General features: G+C 36.5%; 1 protein-coding gene and 1 long non-coding RNA gene across 2 annotated transcripts in view; one reads left to right on the top strand and one right to left on the bottom strand.

Annotated features, from left to right (window-relative positions):
- LOC110258296 overlaps positions 1-18,671 on the bottom strand; it is an 83,792-nt gene that overhangs the window by 5,208 nt on the left and 59,913 nt on the right. The window lies entirely within an intron of this gene.
- LOC100627384 (olfactory receptor 5K3-like) lies at positions 14,972-17,088 on the top strand. The gene has a single exon (XM_021081462.1). The coding sequence runs from the start codon at positions 15,844-15,846 to the stop codon at positions 16,768-16,770; it is 927 nt and encodes a 308-aa protein (XP_020937121.1). The 5' UTR covers positions 14,972-15,843; the 3' UTR covers positions 16,771-17,088.

The following is an 18,671-nucleotide window of genomic DNA, read 5'->3' as shown; positions in this document are numbered from 1 at the left end:
ATGAGATATTATCAAAATCCCAAGACAAGTATACATGAGACTGAGGGAACAGGTAGCACTTGTACCATGTTTTTGCGAATGTAAATTGGTGCAGCCACTATGGAAAAAGTATGATGATTCCTCAAAATTAAAAACAGAATTACCATATCATCCAGAAATTCCACTGCTAGATCAACTGGTTAATGATTTACCTCTTCCATTTGCGTTACATTCATAGAACCCCCTCATTCAGAGTTATTACATAAACATAATTTATATACTTTTCTCATTGCTTAATTTTTTTACACAGCATTTTACTCAACTTGGATTCTTTTTAGAATGTTGTGAAGTGTGAATTATAGAATAATATAACATTTACAGAAAAGCAAATATAACTACCTACCTCTCCCTTATTCATTGACTTCTTAAGCCTTCTTTTTGTTCATGCATAATCAGAGAGTCACATACCCTTCATACACAGAGGGGCCTATTTCAATCCTCGCTAATCTTCACAGTAAAAACTCGAGTATCCCAATCTATACTCTTCTATTCCAGTAGTGAAAAGAGAAATTGTAATTGTTGTTAAAAAATGTAAAAAGGTAGAAAGTATTATGATAGACAATGGCTCTTATGCCTCTACCCAATCTAAATGTTTTTATTGAGATTGGGTAGAGGCCGAAGATCTCAACCAAGATTTAACAGTCCCTAGTCTATGCTTCCAAATCTTTCTTTTTAAGAGATTTCATTTATTTTTATGACTTTCAATGGCATCGCTATGAAGATGACCCAGCACATGTGTTTTCAGCTCTTACAGCTCCCCTAATCTCCAGATTCATAAATCCAACCACCGGGAAGGACATTTATTTGAACGCTTCAAAGACACCTCACTTAATGTAGTCAAAAGTAAACACTCAAATGTTCCATCAAAAATGTTCTCCCCAGAGTTCCCTTCATGGCTCAGCAGTTACAAACTCAACTAGAATCCATAAGCATGCAAGTCTGATCCCTACCTTGCTCAGTGGGTTAAAGGATCAGGTGTTGTTGCAAGCCATGGTATAGTCACAACGTGGTTCATATCCTGTGTTGCTGGGACTGTGGCATAGGCCAGAACTGTAGTTCTGATTCAACCCCTAGCCTGGAAACTTCCTAGCCTGCTTGCCTCTCTTTCCTTTATTAAAAAAAACATATTTCTTTCTCCTTCACTATTCTGTTCTTTCCCTCTCTATCCTTTTCTTTATCCATTTCATTCCATTTCATTTCCATTTCTTCCCTTCCTTTTTTATCCTTTGCTCCAATCTCCTCTGCTCTTCTCCCTTCCCTTCATCTCTAGTTCCCTCTCTTCTCCACCCCTCAGTCTTCTTTTTTCTTTCACTCTAAATATTTAAAGCTTGGATTTGGCATAGACAAGATGTTGGATCAGAAGGACTCAAGCTCACCTCCTCTCATTACATCACCTAAATTTCAGGTAACTGCTAAACAACTACCAACAAAATAGGCTCAAAACTTCCAAAAAAGATATCTTATACCCAAATACAAAGAATAACTCACACTGAGATGGCAGGAGAGGTACTTTCATGACCTAAGAAATCCTATACATGCCAGATGAGCAACACACAAAATGGAAAATAAGAATATTATAGACACTCTCCCTTAGGAGTGAGAGTTCTGAACCCCATATCAGGTTTCCCAGCCCAGGGGGCTGGCATTGGCAGGAGTAACCCCCAGAGCATTTGGCATGGAAAAACAATAGGGCTTCTGATAAAGAGCTCCACAAGACTGTGAGAAAGAGAGACTCTACTCCTAGAGAGTGCATACAGAGTTTTATGTGCCCTGGACCCCAGTTAACAGGAAGAGACTCCATAAAAATCTCAGGTTGTCCTAGCTGTGGGCTATTGAGTGTCTTGTGGGAGAGCAGGATGTGGACATAGCTTGCTATGGGTACAGGACATGACATGGGAGGCTGAAGTCCTAGGAACAATCATTATCATTGGTGTGAGGGCCCCTGGAGGCTGCTCTTTTGGAAAAATCCAGCTCAATCCATTAGGGCTGAGAAGACCCAGGCCAAATAAAAACAAGATGAGAACAGAGCAATCCCATCAGCAAACAGGCTAACTAAAGTCCTCCCAGGCACACAGTTGCCTCTAATAACACTCAGAGAAAAATCTTCACCCACCAGAGGGACAAGGCTCATTTTCACCTACCAGTGTGCTGGCACAAGCCCCTCTTTTGTGAGGGAACCCCACACAGATGCCTGTATTAATGTCACCTGCAAAGGGCTAGACACAAGAAGTGTAGAGGCTGCAACCCTCTAGCATGCAAAAGGAGACCACATACAAAAAAAAATACACCAAATGAAAAGGCAGAGGAATATGAGCCAGATGAAGGAACAAGGCGAAAACCAATTTAAAAAAAAATTAAATGTACTCTAGATCAGCAACCACCATGAAAAAGACTTTAGAGTAATGGTAGTAAATCTGATTCAAGATCTCAGAGAAAACCCTGGAGACCAAGTTCAATAAATTACAAGAAAAGGTGAACAAAGAAAAAGAAGATCTAAAGTTTAAAGGAAAAGAGATGAAAAATAAAATAATTGAAATAGAAAATTCACTCAAAGGAACCAATAGCAGAATAAAAGATGTAGAATGAATAGGTAAGGTGAAAGATAGACTGGTGGAAAGCACTGACACAGAAAAAAAAGTTAAAAAAAAGAATGAAAAGAAGTAAGGACTGTTTAAGAGATCTCTGGAACAACTTTATATGCACCAATGGCATAAGCATTATAGGGGTGTGAGAAGGAAAATAGACAGAGAAAGGCCTGGAGAAAATATTTGAAAAGATAATAACTCAAAACTTCCCCAACATAGGAAAAGAAACACTCACTTAAATAGAGGAAGTGAAATGAATCTAGAATGATCTGAGAACAATACACTGGGACACACACGTATGAAACTGATCAAAAGTAAAGACAAAGTAAAAATACTGAAATCAGCTAGGGAAAAGCAGCAAATAGCATACAAGTGAATCCCAATAAGGTGATCAGCTGATTTTTCAGCAGAAACTCTGCAGGCCAGAAGGGAATGGCACAATATACTTAAAGTGATGAAGACAAAAAAAGTCTTCAACCAAGAATACCCTAACCAGTGAGGTTCTCATTCAGATTTAAAGGACAAATCTAAAGCTTATAGACCGGCAAAAGCTAAGAGATTTCAGCATCATCAAACCAGCTTTACAACAAATACTAAAGGAATATTCTAGGTTGAAATGAAGTGAAATCACTGACATAGAAAAGAAAAAATTTAAAAAAAGAACCAGAAAAAAGGAAATTTACTAATGAGTGTATTCAATAGTAAAGGCAAACATAGAGAAAAGGTAGGAAATCATTCACACACAGATGTGATACAGAATCAAGCAGTCTTGAGCAGAGGAGGGTACAAATGCAGAATACTGGAGACATATTTGTAATTAAGAGACTACCATCTTTAAAAAATTTTGTATATATATATATATATATATATATATATATATATATATAGAGAGAGAGAGAGAGAGAGAGAGAGAGATAAAGTCCTATATCAAAAGCTCATGGTAACTACAAACAAAAAATCTGCAGTAGAAACACACACATAAATAAGAAAAAGGAATCCAAACACAACGTTAAAGATAGCCATCAAACCATGAGAAAACACGACAAGAAAAAAATGACAAACCAAAATCAAATCCAAAACGATTAACAAAATGGCCATAAAAACATACACATCAATAATTACCTTAAATGGAAATGGTCTACAAGACATCATCTGGCTGCATGGATACAAAAACAAGACTCATATATATCCTGTCTACAAGACAAGCACTTCAGTTCTAGGGACACATACAAAGTGAAAGTGACAGGATGGAAGAAGATATTCCATGAACACTTAAATCAAAAGAAAGCAGGAGTAGCAATACTCATAGCAAAAAAGATCGATTTTTTAGAATAAATATGGTTATAAGAGACAGAGGAAGACATATAATGATCAAAGGATCAATTCAAGAAAAATATGTAACAATTGTAAATATGTATGTATCCAACATAGGAGCACCTCAATATATATGGCAACTGCTAACCGCCATAAAAGGAGACATCAACAATAACACAAAAATACTGGAGGATTTTAACACCCCACTTACAGCAATGAACAGATTATCCAGACAGAACATCAACAACGAAACACAGGCTTTAAACGATGCATTGTGCCAGATGGACCTAATAGATATTTATAGAACAATTCATCAGAAAGCAGCTGAATATACATTCTTCTCAAGTGCATATGGAACATTCTCTAGGATAGATCACATTCTGTGCCACAAAGAAGGCCTTGGTAAATTTAAGAAAATCGAAGCCTCTTTTCCAACCAAAATGCTGTAAGACTAGAAATCAACAACAGGAAAAAAAACTGCAAAAAAATAATATGTGGAGACTAAACTACATGCTCTTAAACAACCAATGGATCACTGAAGAAATCAAAGAAAAATCAAACAATATCTAAAGACAAAATACAATGAATACACAATGATACAAAACATATGGTATGCAGCAAAAAAAAAAAAACTTCTAAGAGGGAAGTTTATAGCAAAGTAATTCTACCTCAGGAAACAAGGAAAATCTCAAACAATCTAACCTTAAACCTAAAGCGACAAGAGACAACAAGTAAATCTCAAAGTTAGTAGAAGGAAAGAAATCATAAAGATCAAAGCATAAATAAACTAATGAAACAAAGAATACAGCAGAAAATGTCAATGACACCAAAAGCTGGTTCTTTGAAGAGATCAACACAATTGATAAACCCTTAGGCAGATATCAAGAAAAGAAAAAGAGGACTTAAATCAATAAAATTAGAAATGAAAAGTGAGATGTTATATTGGACATCCAAGAAATATATAGGATCATAAGAGACTACTACATTAACTTAGACAACTTAGAAGAAATGGACAGAAACTTACAAAGATACAATCTTCCAAGACTAAACCAGTAAGAAAGAGAAGAGGTGAACATCCTGATAACAACAACTAAAATTGAAACTGTGATTTAAAAATGTCCAAAAGAAGTTGCTATCGTGGCTCAGCAGTTCACAAACCCGACTAGCATACATGAGGACGTGAGTTCAATCCCAGACCTCACTCAGTGGGTTAAGGATCCTGCATTGCTGTTTGTTGTGGCATAGGTCAGAGACACGGCTTGGAACCCAACTGGCAATAGCTGTGGCATAGGCCAGCAGCTACAGCTCAGATTCGACCCTGAGCCTGGCAACCTCCATATGCTACAGTTGTGGCCCTTTAAAAAGAAAAAAAAAACAAAAAACAAAAAATTTAAAAATTAAAAAAAATAAAAATGTCCAAAAAAATGAAAATTCAGGACCAGATGGATTCACAGGAAAATTCTATCTAGCATTTAAAGAAGGGTTCACACCTATCTTTCTGAAGCTTTTCCTAAAAACTTGGAGAGGAAGGAATACTCCCAAACTAATTCTATGAGGCCACCATCACCCTGCTACCAAGACCAGACCAAAAATCCACATAAAAAGAAAATTACAATAAGCCAGCATACAGATTTAATCATGAACATGTTTCAGACAAAATAAAATTAAAAAGATAAAAAAGAGTCATCAAAATCATAAAATGTGGGCATGGGATTTTAGGAAATAAATAGACACTTTTTTGTTTGTTTCTCTTCTTAATTTTAATACAGTAATGAAGAGTTTGAACCTACAGGACCATCAGGCTAAAACACAATTATAGGAAGACGTTAGGATACTTAAAAAACATGGCAACCACAAGCCACAACGAAACACTGCATTCACAAAAAATGAAAAAAAAACACTCAAGCAGATAATAACTGGAGACCATCCAACCAAAAAAAGAAAGGAAGCATGGAGAACCATAGAATCAACTGGAACATGAGGTTTAAAATGGCAATAAATAAACATCTATCAATTATCACCTTAAATGTCAATGGACTGAATGCTCCAATCAAAAGACATAGAGGGGCTGAGTGGATAAAAAGGCAAAAACCTTCAATATGCTGCCTACAAGAAACTTACCCTTAGGACAAAGGATACATATAGATCAAAAGTGAAGGGGTGGGAAAAAATGTTTCATGCCAATAGACATGACAGGAAATCAGGAGTTGCAACACTCATATCAGACAAAATAGACTTTAAAAGAAAACACATAAAGAAAGACAAAGAAGGACACTATTTAATGATTAAGGGATCCATCCAAGAAGAGGATATTACCATCGTCAACATATGTGCCCCAAACACAGGAGCGCCCAGAAACATACAACAAATATTAACAGACATAAAGGGAGATATTGATGGGAATACAATCATAGTAGGGAGACCTTAATACCCCCTCACATCAATGGACAGATCCTCTAGACAGAAAATCAATAAAGCAACAGAGATCCTAAAGGAAACAATAGAAAAGTTAGACTTGATTGACATCTTCAGGATACTACATCCAAAAAAATCAGAATACACATACTTCTCAAGTGCACATGGAACATTCGCAAGAATCAACCACATATTGGGACACAAAGCTAACCTCAACAAATTTAGGAGCATAGAAATTATCTCAAGTAACTTCTCTGACCACAATGTCATGAAATTAGAAATCAACCATGGGAAAAGAAATGAGAAAAAACCTACTACATGGAGACTAAACAACATGCTACTAAAAAACCAATGGGTCAATGAGGAAATCAAGAAGGAAATTAAAAACTACTTTGAAACAAATGATAATGAAGACACAACCTCTCAAAATCTATGGGGTGCTGCGAAAGCAGTGCTCAGAGGGACATTTATAGCAATACAGGTCTTTCTCAAAAAAGAAGAAAGATCCAAGATTGACAACTTAACCCTCCACCTAAATGAATTAGAAAAAGAAGAACAAAAAAGTCAGCAGAAGGAAGGATATTCTAAATATCAAAGAAGAAATCAATAAAATAGAGATTCAAAAAACAGTATAGAAAATTAATAAAACCAAGAGCTGGTTCTTTGAAAAGGTAAACAAAATTGACAAACCCCTGGCCAGACTCACTAAAAAGAAGAGAGAAGGAACTCAAATAAACATATTATAAATGTAAAAGGAGAAATCACAACGGATACTGCAGAAATACAAAAAACCATAAGAGAATACTATGAACAACTATATGCCAACAAATTTGACAATCCGGAAGAAATGGACAATTTTCTAGAATCTTACAGCCTTCCAAAACTGAGTCAAGAAGAAATAGACCAACTGAACAGACCGATCACTAGAAATGAAATTGAAGAAGTCATAAAAACAATCCCTAAAAATAAAAATCCAGGACCAGATGGCTTCACGGGTGAATTTTATCAAACATATAAAGAGGGTCTGGTGCCCATCTTCCTTAAAGTTTTTCAAAAGGTTGAAGAAGAAGGAATACTCCCAAAGGCATTCTATGATGCCACCATCACCCTCATTCCAAAACCAGACAGAGATACCACCAAAAAAGAAACCTATCGGCCAATATCTTTGATGAATATAGATGCAAAAATTCTCAACAAAATCTTAGCCAACCAAATCCAACAACATATCAAAAAAATTATACACCATGACCAGGTTGGGTTCATAAGGATGGTTCAACATATGCTAATAAATCAACGTCATACACCACATTAACAAAGAAAAGTCAGAAATCATATGATCATCTCAATAGATGCAGAAAAGCATTTGACAAAGTCCAACATCCACTCATGATCAAGACCCTCACCAAAGTGGGTATAGAGGGAACATTCCTGAATATAATCAAAGCCATTTATGACAAACCCACAGCAAATATAATACTCAATGGAGAAAAACTGAAAGTCTTCTCACTCAAATCTGGAACAAGACAGGGATGCCCACTCTCACCACTGCTCTTCAACATCGTTTTGGAAGTCCTAGCCACAGCAATTAGAAAAACAAAAGAAATAAAAGGCATCCATATAGGAAGAGAAGAGATCAAACTGTCACTGTATGTAGATGACATGATAATATACATAGAAAACCCTAAGGACTCAACCCCAAAACTACTTGAACTGATTAATGAATTCAGCAAAGTATCAGGATATATGATTAACATTCAGAAGTCAGTTGCATTTCTGTAGACCAGCAATGAAAGATTAGAAAAAGAATACAAAAATATGATACCTTTTAAAATTGCACCTCACAAAATCAAATACCTTGGAATAAACCTGACCAAGGAGGTAAAGGACTTATATGCCGAGAACTATAAAACTTTAATCAAAGAAATCAAAGAAGATGTAAAGAAACGGAAAGATAGTCCATGCTCCTGGATTGGGAAAATCAATATTGTAAAAATGGCCATACTACCCAAAGCAATCTACAGATTCAATGCAATCCCTATCAAATTACCCATGACATCTTTCACATAACTACAACAAACAATCCAAAAATTTACATGGAACAACAAAAGACCCAGAATTGCCAAGGAAATCCTGAGAAACAAAAACCAAGCAGGAGGCATAGCTTGCCCAGACTTCAAGAAATATTACAAAGCTGCAGTCATTAAAACAGTGTGGTACTGGTATCAAAACAGACAGACAGAGCAACAGAACAGAATGGGGAACCCAGAAATAAACCCTGACACCTATGGTCAATTAATCTTTGACAAGAGAGGCAAGAACATAAAATGGACAGCTGCATGCAAAGCAAAGAAACTAGAACGCACCCTCACACCATGCACAAAAATAAACTCAAAATGGCTGAAAGACATAAATATAAGACAAGACACCATGAAAATCCTGGAAGAAAACAGAGGCAAAACACTCTCTGACATCAACATCGTGAATATTTTCTCAGGTCAGTCTCCCAAAGCAATAGAATTTAGAGCAAAAATAAACCCATGAGACCTCATCAAACTGAAAAGCTTTTGCACAGCAAAGGAAGCCAAAAAGAAAACAAAAAGACAACTTACAGAATGGGAGAAAATAGTTTCAAATGATGCAACTGACAAGGGCTTAATCTCTAGAATATATAGGCATCTTATACAACTCAACAGCAAAAAAACCAATCAATCAATGGAAAAATGGGCAAAAGACCTGAATAGACTGTTCTCTAAGGAAGATACACAGATGGCCAACAAGCACATGAAAAAATGCTCAACATCCCTGATTATTGGAGAAATACAAATCAAAACTGCCATGAGATACCACCGCACACCAGTCAGAATGGCCATCATTAATAAGTCCACAAATAACAAGGGCTGGAGGAGGTGTGGAGAAAAGAAACCCTCCTGCACTGTTGGTGGGAATGTAAACTGGTACAGCCACTGTGGAGAACAGTGTGGAGATACCTTAGAAGTCTATACATAGAACTACCATATGACCCCGCAATCCCACTCTTGGGCATATATCCAGACAAAACTCTACTTAAAAGAGACACATGCACCTGCATGTTCACTGCACCACTATTCACAATAGCCAGGACATGGAAACAACCCAAATGTTCATCAACAGAGGATTGGATTCGGAAGATGAGGTATATATACACAATGGAATACTACTCAGCCATAAAAAAGAGCGACATAATGCCATTTGCAGCAACATGGATGGAACAAGAGACTCTAATACTGAGTGAAATGAGCCAGAAAGACAAAGACAAATACCATATGATATCACTTATAACTGGAATCTAAAATCCAGCACAAATGAAACTTTCCACAGAAAAGAAAATCATGGACTTGGAAAATAGATTTGTGGCTGCCCAATGGGAGAGGGAGGGAGTGGGAGGGATTGGGAGCTTGGGGTTGTCAGATACAACTTAGAATAGATTTATAAGAAGATCCTGCTGAGTAGCATTGAGAACTATGTCTAGATACTCATATTGCAACAGAACAAATGGTGGGGAAAAAAATGTATACATGTAAGGATAACTTGATCCACTTGCTGTACAGTGGGAAAAAAATATGTTAAAAAAATAAAATAAAAATTAAAAAAAAGAACATTACAGGCCTTGGTCACTGATGAACAAAGATGCAAAAATCCTCAACAATATACTAGCCAACTCAATCCAGCAATACATTGACAAGAATATACATCATGGTCAAGTATGATTTATCCCAGGGATGCAAAGATCTTTCAGTATCCCAAAATCAATAATTTTGATACACTGCATTAACAAACTGAAGAATAAAAACCATAGGATCATCACAACAGATACGGAAAAAGCTTTTGACAAAATCCAACACCCATTTCTTTTAACAAAAAACCTCCAGAGATTGGGCCTAGAGGCAACATACCTCAATATAATATAGGCCATATATGACAAACCCATAGCTGACATCATTATCAATGGTGAAAACCTAAAAAAATTCCTGCTAAGATCAGGAACAAGAGAAAGATGTCCACTCTTGTGACTTTTATTCAACATAGATTTGGAAGTCCTAGCCACAGCAGTGAGAGGAGAAAAAGAAATAAAAGGAATTCAAATTAGAAAGGAAGAAACCACAGTTATACCTTCTCAGACCCACCTCCTTGAGTAATGAAAATAAAAGCAAAAATAAACAACTGGGAGCTAATTAAAACCTTTTGCACAGAAAAGTAAACCACAAACAAAAGGAAAAGACAATCCATAGAATCAGAGAATACATTTTCAAATGAAGCTACTGACAAGGGATGCATTTCCAAATCAATACAAACAGCCCAAAAAGCTCAATATCAGAAAAAAAAAAAAAAAAACAGAAAAACAAAGAAGACATAGATTAGCAAAAAAACACCTGAAAAGATACTCAGCAGCACTAATTACTAAAAAATGCAAATCAAAACTACTCTGAGCTACGACCTTACACCAACCAAAATGGCCATCATCGAAAGTCTATAAACAATAGATGCTGGAGAGGGTATGGACTACAGGAAATCCTCTTACAGCACTGGTAGAAATGCAAATTGGTACAACCACTATGGAAAACTGCATGGAGGTTCCTCAAAAAAATGAAAACCGAAAATTTGATCCAGCAACCCCATCTACCTGGAGAAAATTATATTTCAAAAAGATGCCTCAACCTTAGTGTTCATTGCGGCACTACTTACAATAGCCAAGACATGAAAACAACCTAAACGTCCACTGACAGAAGAATGGATTAAAAAGAAGTATATTACCTGGTATATTACCAGGCTATTAAAAAGAATAAACGGTATATTATCTGGCCGTTAAAAAGAACAAAATAATGTGAATTACAATAACATAGATGGGCTTACTAAGTGAAGTGAGACAGTGAAAGAAAAACATCATATCTGTTGTACGTGAAATTTAAAAAAAAAAAAAAGGTACAAATGAACTTATTTGTAAAACAGAAACAAACTCACAGACTTTGAAAACAAACCCATGTTTACCAAAGGCAATATGCAGAGGGGGAGAAAGAGACTGTGGGTTTGTGCTTAGCATATTCACACTGTGGTAGATGGAATGACTGGTCAAAGGGAACCTACTGTATGGCACAGAGAAATCTATACAATGTTCTGTGATGATCTATGTGTGAAAAGCATCTGAAAGAATGGATGTGTATGACACATAGAACTGATTCACTTTGTTGCACATGAGAAATGATCACAACATTGTAAATTAACCATAGGTCAATAAACTTTTAAAAAATGAAAAATAACAGATTTAAAGTTTTACTTTCTTATAAAATGTCACACTGTGTTTAAAAAACAGGCACCATTCACATAGAAAAAGCAGAATAAGTAAAGCTAATTACCAGAGTTCAGAATAATAAGTTGTTTTCCTAATAGCCTATGAAGAACATTAACATATTAAAAACTATCATTATGAACTCATAGATATAAATGTGTTTTATCAGCTTAAATCCATTGCAATTACTATTCACTTTGATGACAAAATTGTCTCAACTTATCTAGTAGGAACTCAACTCAAAAACCTCAAGATGCTTCCTGAATCCTTCTGAAATGACCACTGAACTTTCAGATAGGTTTGTTGTTGTTGTTGTTCTCTTTTACAAGATGTCTAGGCTAATCTTGTGCATTTCCTGCCTCATAAAGAAAATCAGACATTGTTCCAGAGGGACCCTTTAAAACTTGTTCACTAGATTCTGGTCTGGATACCTTCCAATTCTTTTCAAATATGAGAAAATATTTCAGGGTTCCCATCATGGTGCAGTGGTTAATGAATCCGACTGGGAACCATGATGTTGTGGGTTCGATCCCTGACCTTGCTCAGTGGGTTAAGGATCTGGCATTGCCATGGGCTGTCGTGTAGGATGCAGATGCAGCTCGGATCCTGCGTTGCTGTGGCTCTGGCGTAGGCTGGTGGCTACAGCTCCGTTTAGACCCCTAGCCTGGGAACCTCCATGTGCCCCAGGAGCAGCCCTAGGAAAGGCAAAAGCAAAAAAAAAAAAAAAAAAAAAGAGGAAGTGTTTGTTATTTGAAGTGTAGCATAGAGACAATCATTCCATAGACAAACACACACACACACACACATATTTTGTGCCTTGATTTCCTTTTTCTGGTAGGGAAATTGCCTTTCTACATGCAGGAGCAGAAATTGAAGACATTGTTTTCATTTTTTCACTTATACCAGGATATATCTTGGAGCTCCTTTATCTGGATAAAGTATCACAAGTGTATTTCAAACTATGTATTGAAGTTCTGCTATTTTTCAAATTTTCTTGGATTATAATTTTAATATAGCTTCTGCTGCATTGTTATTTTCCTTTAGGGAATCTAATATTTTGGTGACATATCACTCTTCTGAATTTTCCATACCAACATAACTCAAAGACATTTTTTTGGAAGTACAGCTGATGTACAATATTATATTACTATCAGGTGTGCAACATTCAATATTTATATAAATCATTATACATATAAAGTTAATACAAAATATTAGATATATTCCCTATGTTGTACAATATACCCTTGTAGCTTATGTGTTTTACACGTAGTACTGTGTACTTCTCCATCCTCTAACCCTCTTATAGGCATGCCCATTTCCTCTCCCACTGGTAACTGCTAGTTTGTTCTCTATATCAGAGACTTTGTTTCTGTTTGTTATATTCCTTAATTTGGTTTGTTTTTTTAGATTCCACATAATAATTTGCTTTAAACTCACTGTCTCAGAGGGCATCTTTATATGTGTTGGCTATGAATTTCCCAACAGAAATACACTGATGTCAGTGCAGGAAAATCCCTCAGGATTTGATAGAAAATTTTACATTAGCATTTTAAGGACCTCATTATTGAATCTAACCTATTTATAGTCACCAATATTCTCATTATTTTAATCCCAAATGTTTTGGGGACCAAGGTTTATATTCTGAAATTCTGGGCAACCGAACACTGCAAACCAAACAAGAGATATTACAAGATTTTTTCCAATGAAATGTAGCTAATGAAAGTATTCAAATGTATTTTTTAGTATTTGTTAATACTTAATATTTATTTATCTGAAGTATTAAGTATTTTTGTTGTTATCATTGTTATATTTCAATGACTCAGTTATCTTTCCCAACTGAAGGCGGCAGAAAAACTAAGATGAGATTGACACTTCAACTCTCTGACCTTTTCTGATTAAGGCAGAATCTCAAATATACAGGTAAGGACACAAAGTAACTCTGTTAAATAATTCAGGCACTTACGCAGAATTTTTTTTCCAGCTAGGATGAATAATTATGTGGCTTAAATTAATGGTTTATTTATTTATTTAATGTTTTGTTTGTTTATGTCTTTTTAGGGCAACAGCACGGCATATGGAAGTTTCCAGGCTGGGGGTCAAATCACTGCTGTAGCTGCCAGCCTATGCCACAGGCATGGCAGTGTCAGGTCCAAGCTGCATCTGCGACCTACTCTACAGCTCATGGCAACACCAGATTCTTAACCCTCTAAGCAAGTCCAGGGATCAAACCTGGGTCCTCATGGATGATAGTCAGATTCATTTCCATTGTGCTGTGGAACTCCCTCTTTATTTAAAAAATATGTATATATGCCATGAGTAATTTTCTTTCTTTCCCTCTTTCTTTCTTTCTTTCTTTCTTTCTCTCTCTCTCTCTTTCCTTCCTTCCTTCCTTCCTTCCTTCCTTCCTTCCTTCCTTCCTTCCTTTTTCCTTTCTTTTTCAGGTCCACACCTGTGGTTTATGCAGGTTCCCAGGTTAGGGCTTGAATTGGAGCTGTAGCCACCAGCCTACACCACAGCCATAGCAATGCCAGATCCAAGCCATGCCTGTGAACTTCACCACAGCTCCCAGCAATGCCAGATCATTTAACCCACTGAGTGAGGCCAGAGATTAAACCTGCATCCTCATGGATACTGGTTGGGTTTGTTAGTGCTGAGCCATGACAGGAACTCCCATCTTTGTAGACTCTCATTCAAAATTAAAAGACGCAAACTGCAGAAGAGGTCAATAAGTTTCACTGTTAGGACAACCAATCAAGTCCCTGAGTATCACTAGTAGGATACTGAAAACAGTTTATTTATCACAAGTCGCTGCAGTGACAGTAAGACTGGAATCAAAATCAAATTTTCCACAGAGCATGGTACAGCTCTTATAAGAAATATAAGTCACACTTAACCTCAAAATGCCTCAAAATGCCTCCACCATAAGGAAATTGTGTGTATATGTATGAAAAAAACCACCATAGACTGTACAAAAGCTATTGTAAATTATCAGGTATAAAAGACTAGGTTGAGGGCACAGAAATTGGAAGTTAGAGGAGTTCCAGTTGTGTCACAGTGGCTAACGAATCAGACTAGGAACCATGAGGTTGTAGGTTCAGTCCCTGGCCTTGCTCAGTGGTTTAAGGACCTGGTGTTTCCATGGGCTGTGGTGTAGGTTGCAGATACGGTTCAGATCCTGCATTGCTGTGGCTCTGGCGTAGGCCCATGGCTACGGCTCCAATTAGAACCCTAGCCTGGGAACCTCCATATGCTGCAGGTTGGCCCTAGAAAAGTCAAAAAAGCCAAAAAAAATTGGAAGTTAGAATAATCAGGATCATTTAGTTAAAACTTTATTAATTTACCATTCTCCGTAAACTAAGGTTTACATAAAGGAAGAAAGGATACATATATAAGGGCAAAAATCAACAAGAACAATGACATAGACAGGGTCAGTGTTCATAAAGATGGGTATGGCCCTTGCCAGAAGGATGAAAGGTGATAAACAACGCACATTTTATTCTGTAGCTATCTTAGTTTACCTTCTTTATTTTTAAAATATAATTTCATTGGAATATAGTTGATTTACAACGTTGTGTTGGTTTCAGGTGTATAGCAAAGTGAATGAGTCATATGTATTTAAAACTGAATGTCCTTTCTTTAATCCTTCATGACATTTAGGAAATCCTAAGGGGTAAATTTAACATATCTGATCTTTGCTCATTTAAAACATTCACAGCACTGGGAAAGCATATGAAAACTTTTTCCTCAATGAAAATGTTTATCTATACAGGAAAGTTGATTTTAAATCCATCTTAAGGAACTTAACTTGTAAAAACTAACACAGACCTTATTTGAGATGACTAAAACAAACATGAGTTCCATAGATTTATATACCATACTTCCATAAATTCATAAAGACAAAACTCTCCCAATGTAAGCATCCTCCCTGTAATTATCAAAAGAGCCTGTGAGTACTGAGTTACAGGTGTACCATCATTAAATCTAACATGTTAGAGGAATGAACATTCCCTGGAGTTTGTGTGCCTGTATTACAGGAGATAAGAGGAGGAAATTGAAGGAGAAGCTCTTCTCCTTGTGGTAAAAAGCAAAATTTAAAGGGAAAAATTATACACATTTTAAATTAAATCTTATATCTCCATAATTTCTGTCTCAACAGACAACACAGAGATGACAGAGGATAATCAATCCCTGACAACTGAGTTTATCCTCACAGGATTTAAAGATCTCCCAGAGCTGAGGACCATCCTGTTTCTCATGTTCCTTTCCATCTATCTGATCACCATGGTGGGAAACCTTGGTCTGGTGGCATTGATATTTACAGAGCCTCGTCTTCACACTCCAATGTACATCTTTCTGGGCAACCTCGCTCTGATGGATTCCTGTTGTTCCTGTGCCATTACCCCAAAGATGCTACAGAATTTCTTTTCTAAGGAAGGAATAATTTCCCTCTATGAGTGCATGGCACAATGGTATTTCCTCTGCCTAGCTGAAACTTCAGAATGCTTCCTCCTGGCAGCAATGGCTTATGATCGCTATGTGGCCATCTGCAACCCGCTGCAGTACCACACCTTAATGTCAAAGGAACTCTGCATTCAGATGACTATGGGTGTCTACATAGTGGGAAACCTGCATCCTATAATTCATATAGGTTTTCTGTTTAGGCTAACTTTCTGTAGGTGTCATCAAATCAACCACTTCTTTTGTGATGTTCTTCCATTATACAGACTCTCCTGTGTTGACCCTTATCTCAATGAGTTGATGTTATTTATCTTTGCAGGGTCAATGTCAATCCTCTCTATTGCTATAGTAATAATCTCTTACCTTTTCATCCTCTTCACAATTTTCACAATGAAATCCAACAAGGGAAGAGGCAAAGCCTTATCCACTTGTGCATCCCACTTTCTCTCTGTCTCAATATTCTATGGTTCTCTTCTCTTCACGTATGTTCGACCAAATTCAGTTAAGAAAGGAGATAAAGATATACCCCTTGCTATTTTTTATACTCTAGTCATTCCCTTGTTAAATCCTTTCATTTACACTCTAAGAAATAGGGAAGTAATAAATGCTATGAAAAAAATTGTAAAGATGTCATAATATTCTGAAACGAATAGCATCCCCTATGAATAATTGATTTTAGTTTGATGAAACTTTACTTTCAACATCAAGGAATACTGGAAAAGTGGAAAATGGCCACTGTATATAAAATATTAAATTACTAAAACGTCTGGGTGATGGTGGCCCTATAGAAGAAGCTTGGCAGTTTTCCTTCTGCTGATTTTTAGAAGAATCTCAGAAGTATAGGTGTTATCTCTTCCCTGAATGTTTGATAGAATTTGCCTGCATAGCCATCAGGTCTCGGACTTTTGGTTTTTGGAAGTTGTTAAATCACATTTTCAATTTCAGTACTGGCGATTGGTCTGTTCACATTTTGAATATATTCCTGGTTCAGTCATGATAAAAACTTTTGCACAGGAAAGGAAACCATTAAAAAAAACAAAAAGACATCCCAAAGAATGGTAGGAAATCTTTGCAAACTATGCAATAGACAAGGGTCCAATCGCCAAAATATACAAACAACTCATACAACTCAACAATGAAAACCAAACCCCCCAATAAAAAAAGGGCAGAAGGCCTCAGTCAACATTTCTCAAAGAAGATGTATGAATGGCCAACAGTCACATGAAAAAAATGATCACTATTTATTAGAGAAATGCAAATCAAAACTAAAGTGAGGTACCACCTCACACCAGAATGGCCATCATTAACAATTCAACAAATAACAAATGCTAGAGAGGGTGTGGAGAAAATGGTACCTTCCTTCTCTGTTGGTAGGAATTTAAATTGGTACAATCACTATGGAAAACAGTATGAAGGTACCTCATAAAACTAAATACAGAACTACCTTATGATTCAAAAATCCCACTCCTAGCCATATATCTGGACAAAACTTTCCTTGAAGAAGATACATGCACCTGTATGTTCATTGCAGCACTAGTCACAAGAGCCAAGACATGGAAACAACCTACATGTCTCTCAACAGATGAATGGACTAAGATGTGTTACATATATACAATGGAATGTTACTGGGCCATAAAAAGACGAACTCATGCCATTTTCAGCAACATGGATAGAACTAGAGATTCTCATGCTAAGTGAAGTAAGCCAGAAGGAATAAGACAAATACCATATGATAGCACTTTTTGTGGAATCTAAAATATGGCACAAATGATCCTGTGTACAAAACAGAAACAGATCACAGCCAAGGAGAGCAGACTGGTGGTTGCCAGCGGGGAGGAGAGAGAGAGTGGGATGGATGGCAGTTAGGGTTTAGGGGAGGCAAACTGTAACATTTAGAATGGTTGAGCAGTGGGATCTTACTGTGTGGCACAGGGAACTGTGTGTGTGATTGGGTCACTTTGCCATACAAAGAAATTGAAGAAACACTGTGAATCAACTATGCTTTAATTAAAATATATATATATTAAAACATGTTGGTGTATGAGTCAAACAAGTTCACAGAGATTCTGCCAAAATATATTTCAAAATCTACTAGGTTCCAGAAGGGATGAAGTAAATAATTACTAGATTAATAAATAATTACTAGATCCAGCAATCCCACCTGGGCATATATCCAAAAAAGACAAAAACTCTCATTTGAAAAGTGGCATCCACTCCGATCTTCACGGCAGCTCTATTTACAGTCATTAAGACATGGAAGAAACTTAAATATCCATCAACAGATAAGTGAATAAAGATGATGTAGTCTCTGTGTGTGTAATGGGTACTACTTAGCCATACACAGGAGTGAAATAGTGCCACTTGCAACAATACGGTTGAACTTAGATAATATTATACTAAGTGAGGTAAGTCAGGGAAATAAAATTATTATACACTATCACTTATGTGTAGAATCTAAAAAAATAACACAAATTAATCTATATACAGAGAGAAACAGACTCACAGGCATAGAAAACAAACTTACAGTTACCAAAGAG

The sequence above is a fragment of the Sus scrofa genome, unplaced genomic scaffold (assembly GCF_000003025.6).
Source record: "Sus scrofa isolate TJ Tabasco breed Duroc unplaced genomic scaffold, Sscrofa11.1 Contig1815, whole genome shotgun sequence".
NCBI lineage: Eukaryota > Metazoa > Chordata > Mammalia > Artiodactyla > Suidae > Sus > Sus scrofa.
This window is presented reverse-complemented; position numbering and strand designations above follow the sequence as displayed.

Bases quoted from the DNA above. Each gene is read 5' to 3' on its own strand.
- LOC100627384 (XM_021081462.1), top strand. From the start codon at position 15,844: ATGACAGAGGATAATCAATCCCTGACAACTGAGTTTATCCTCACAGGA.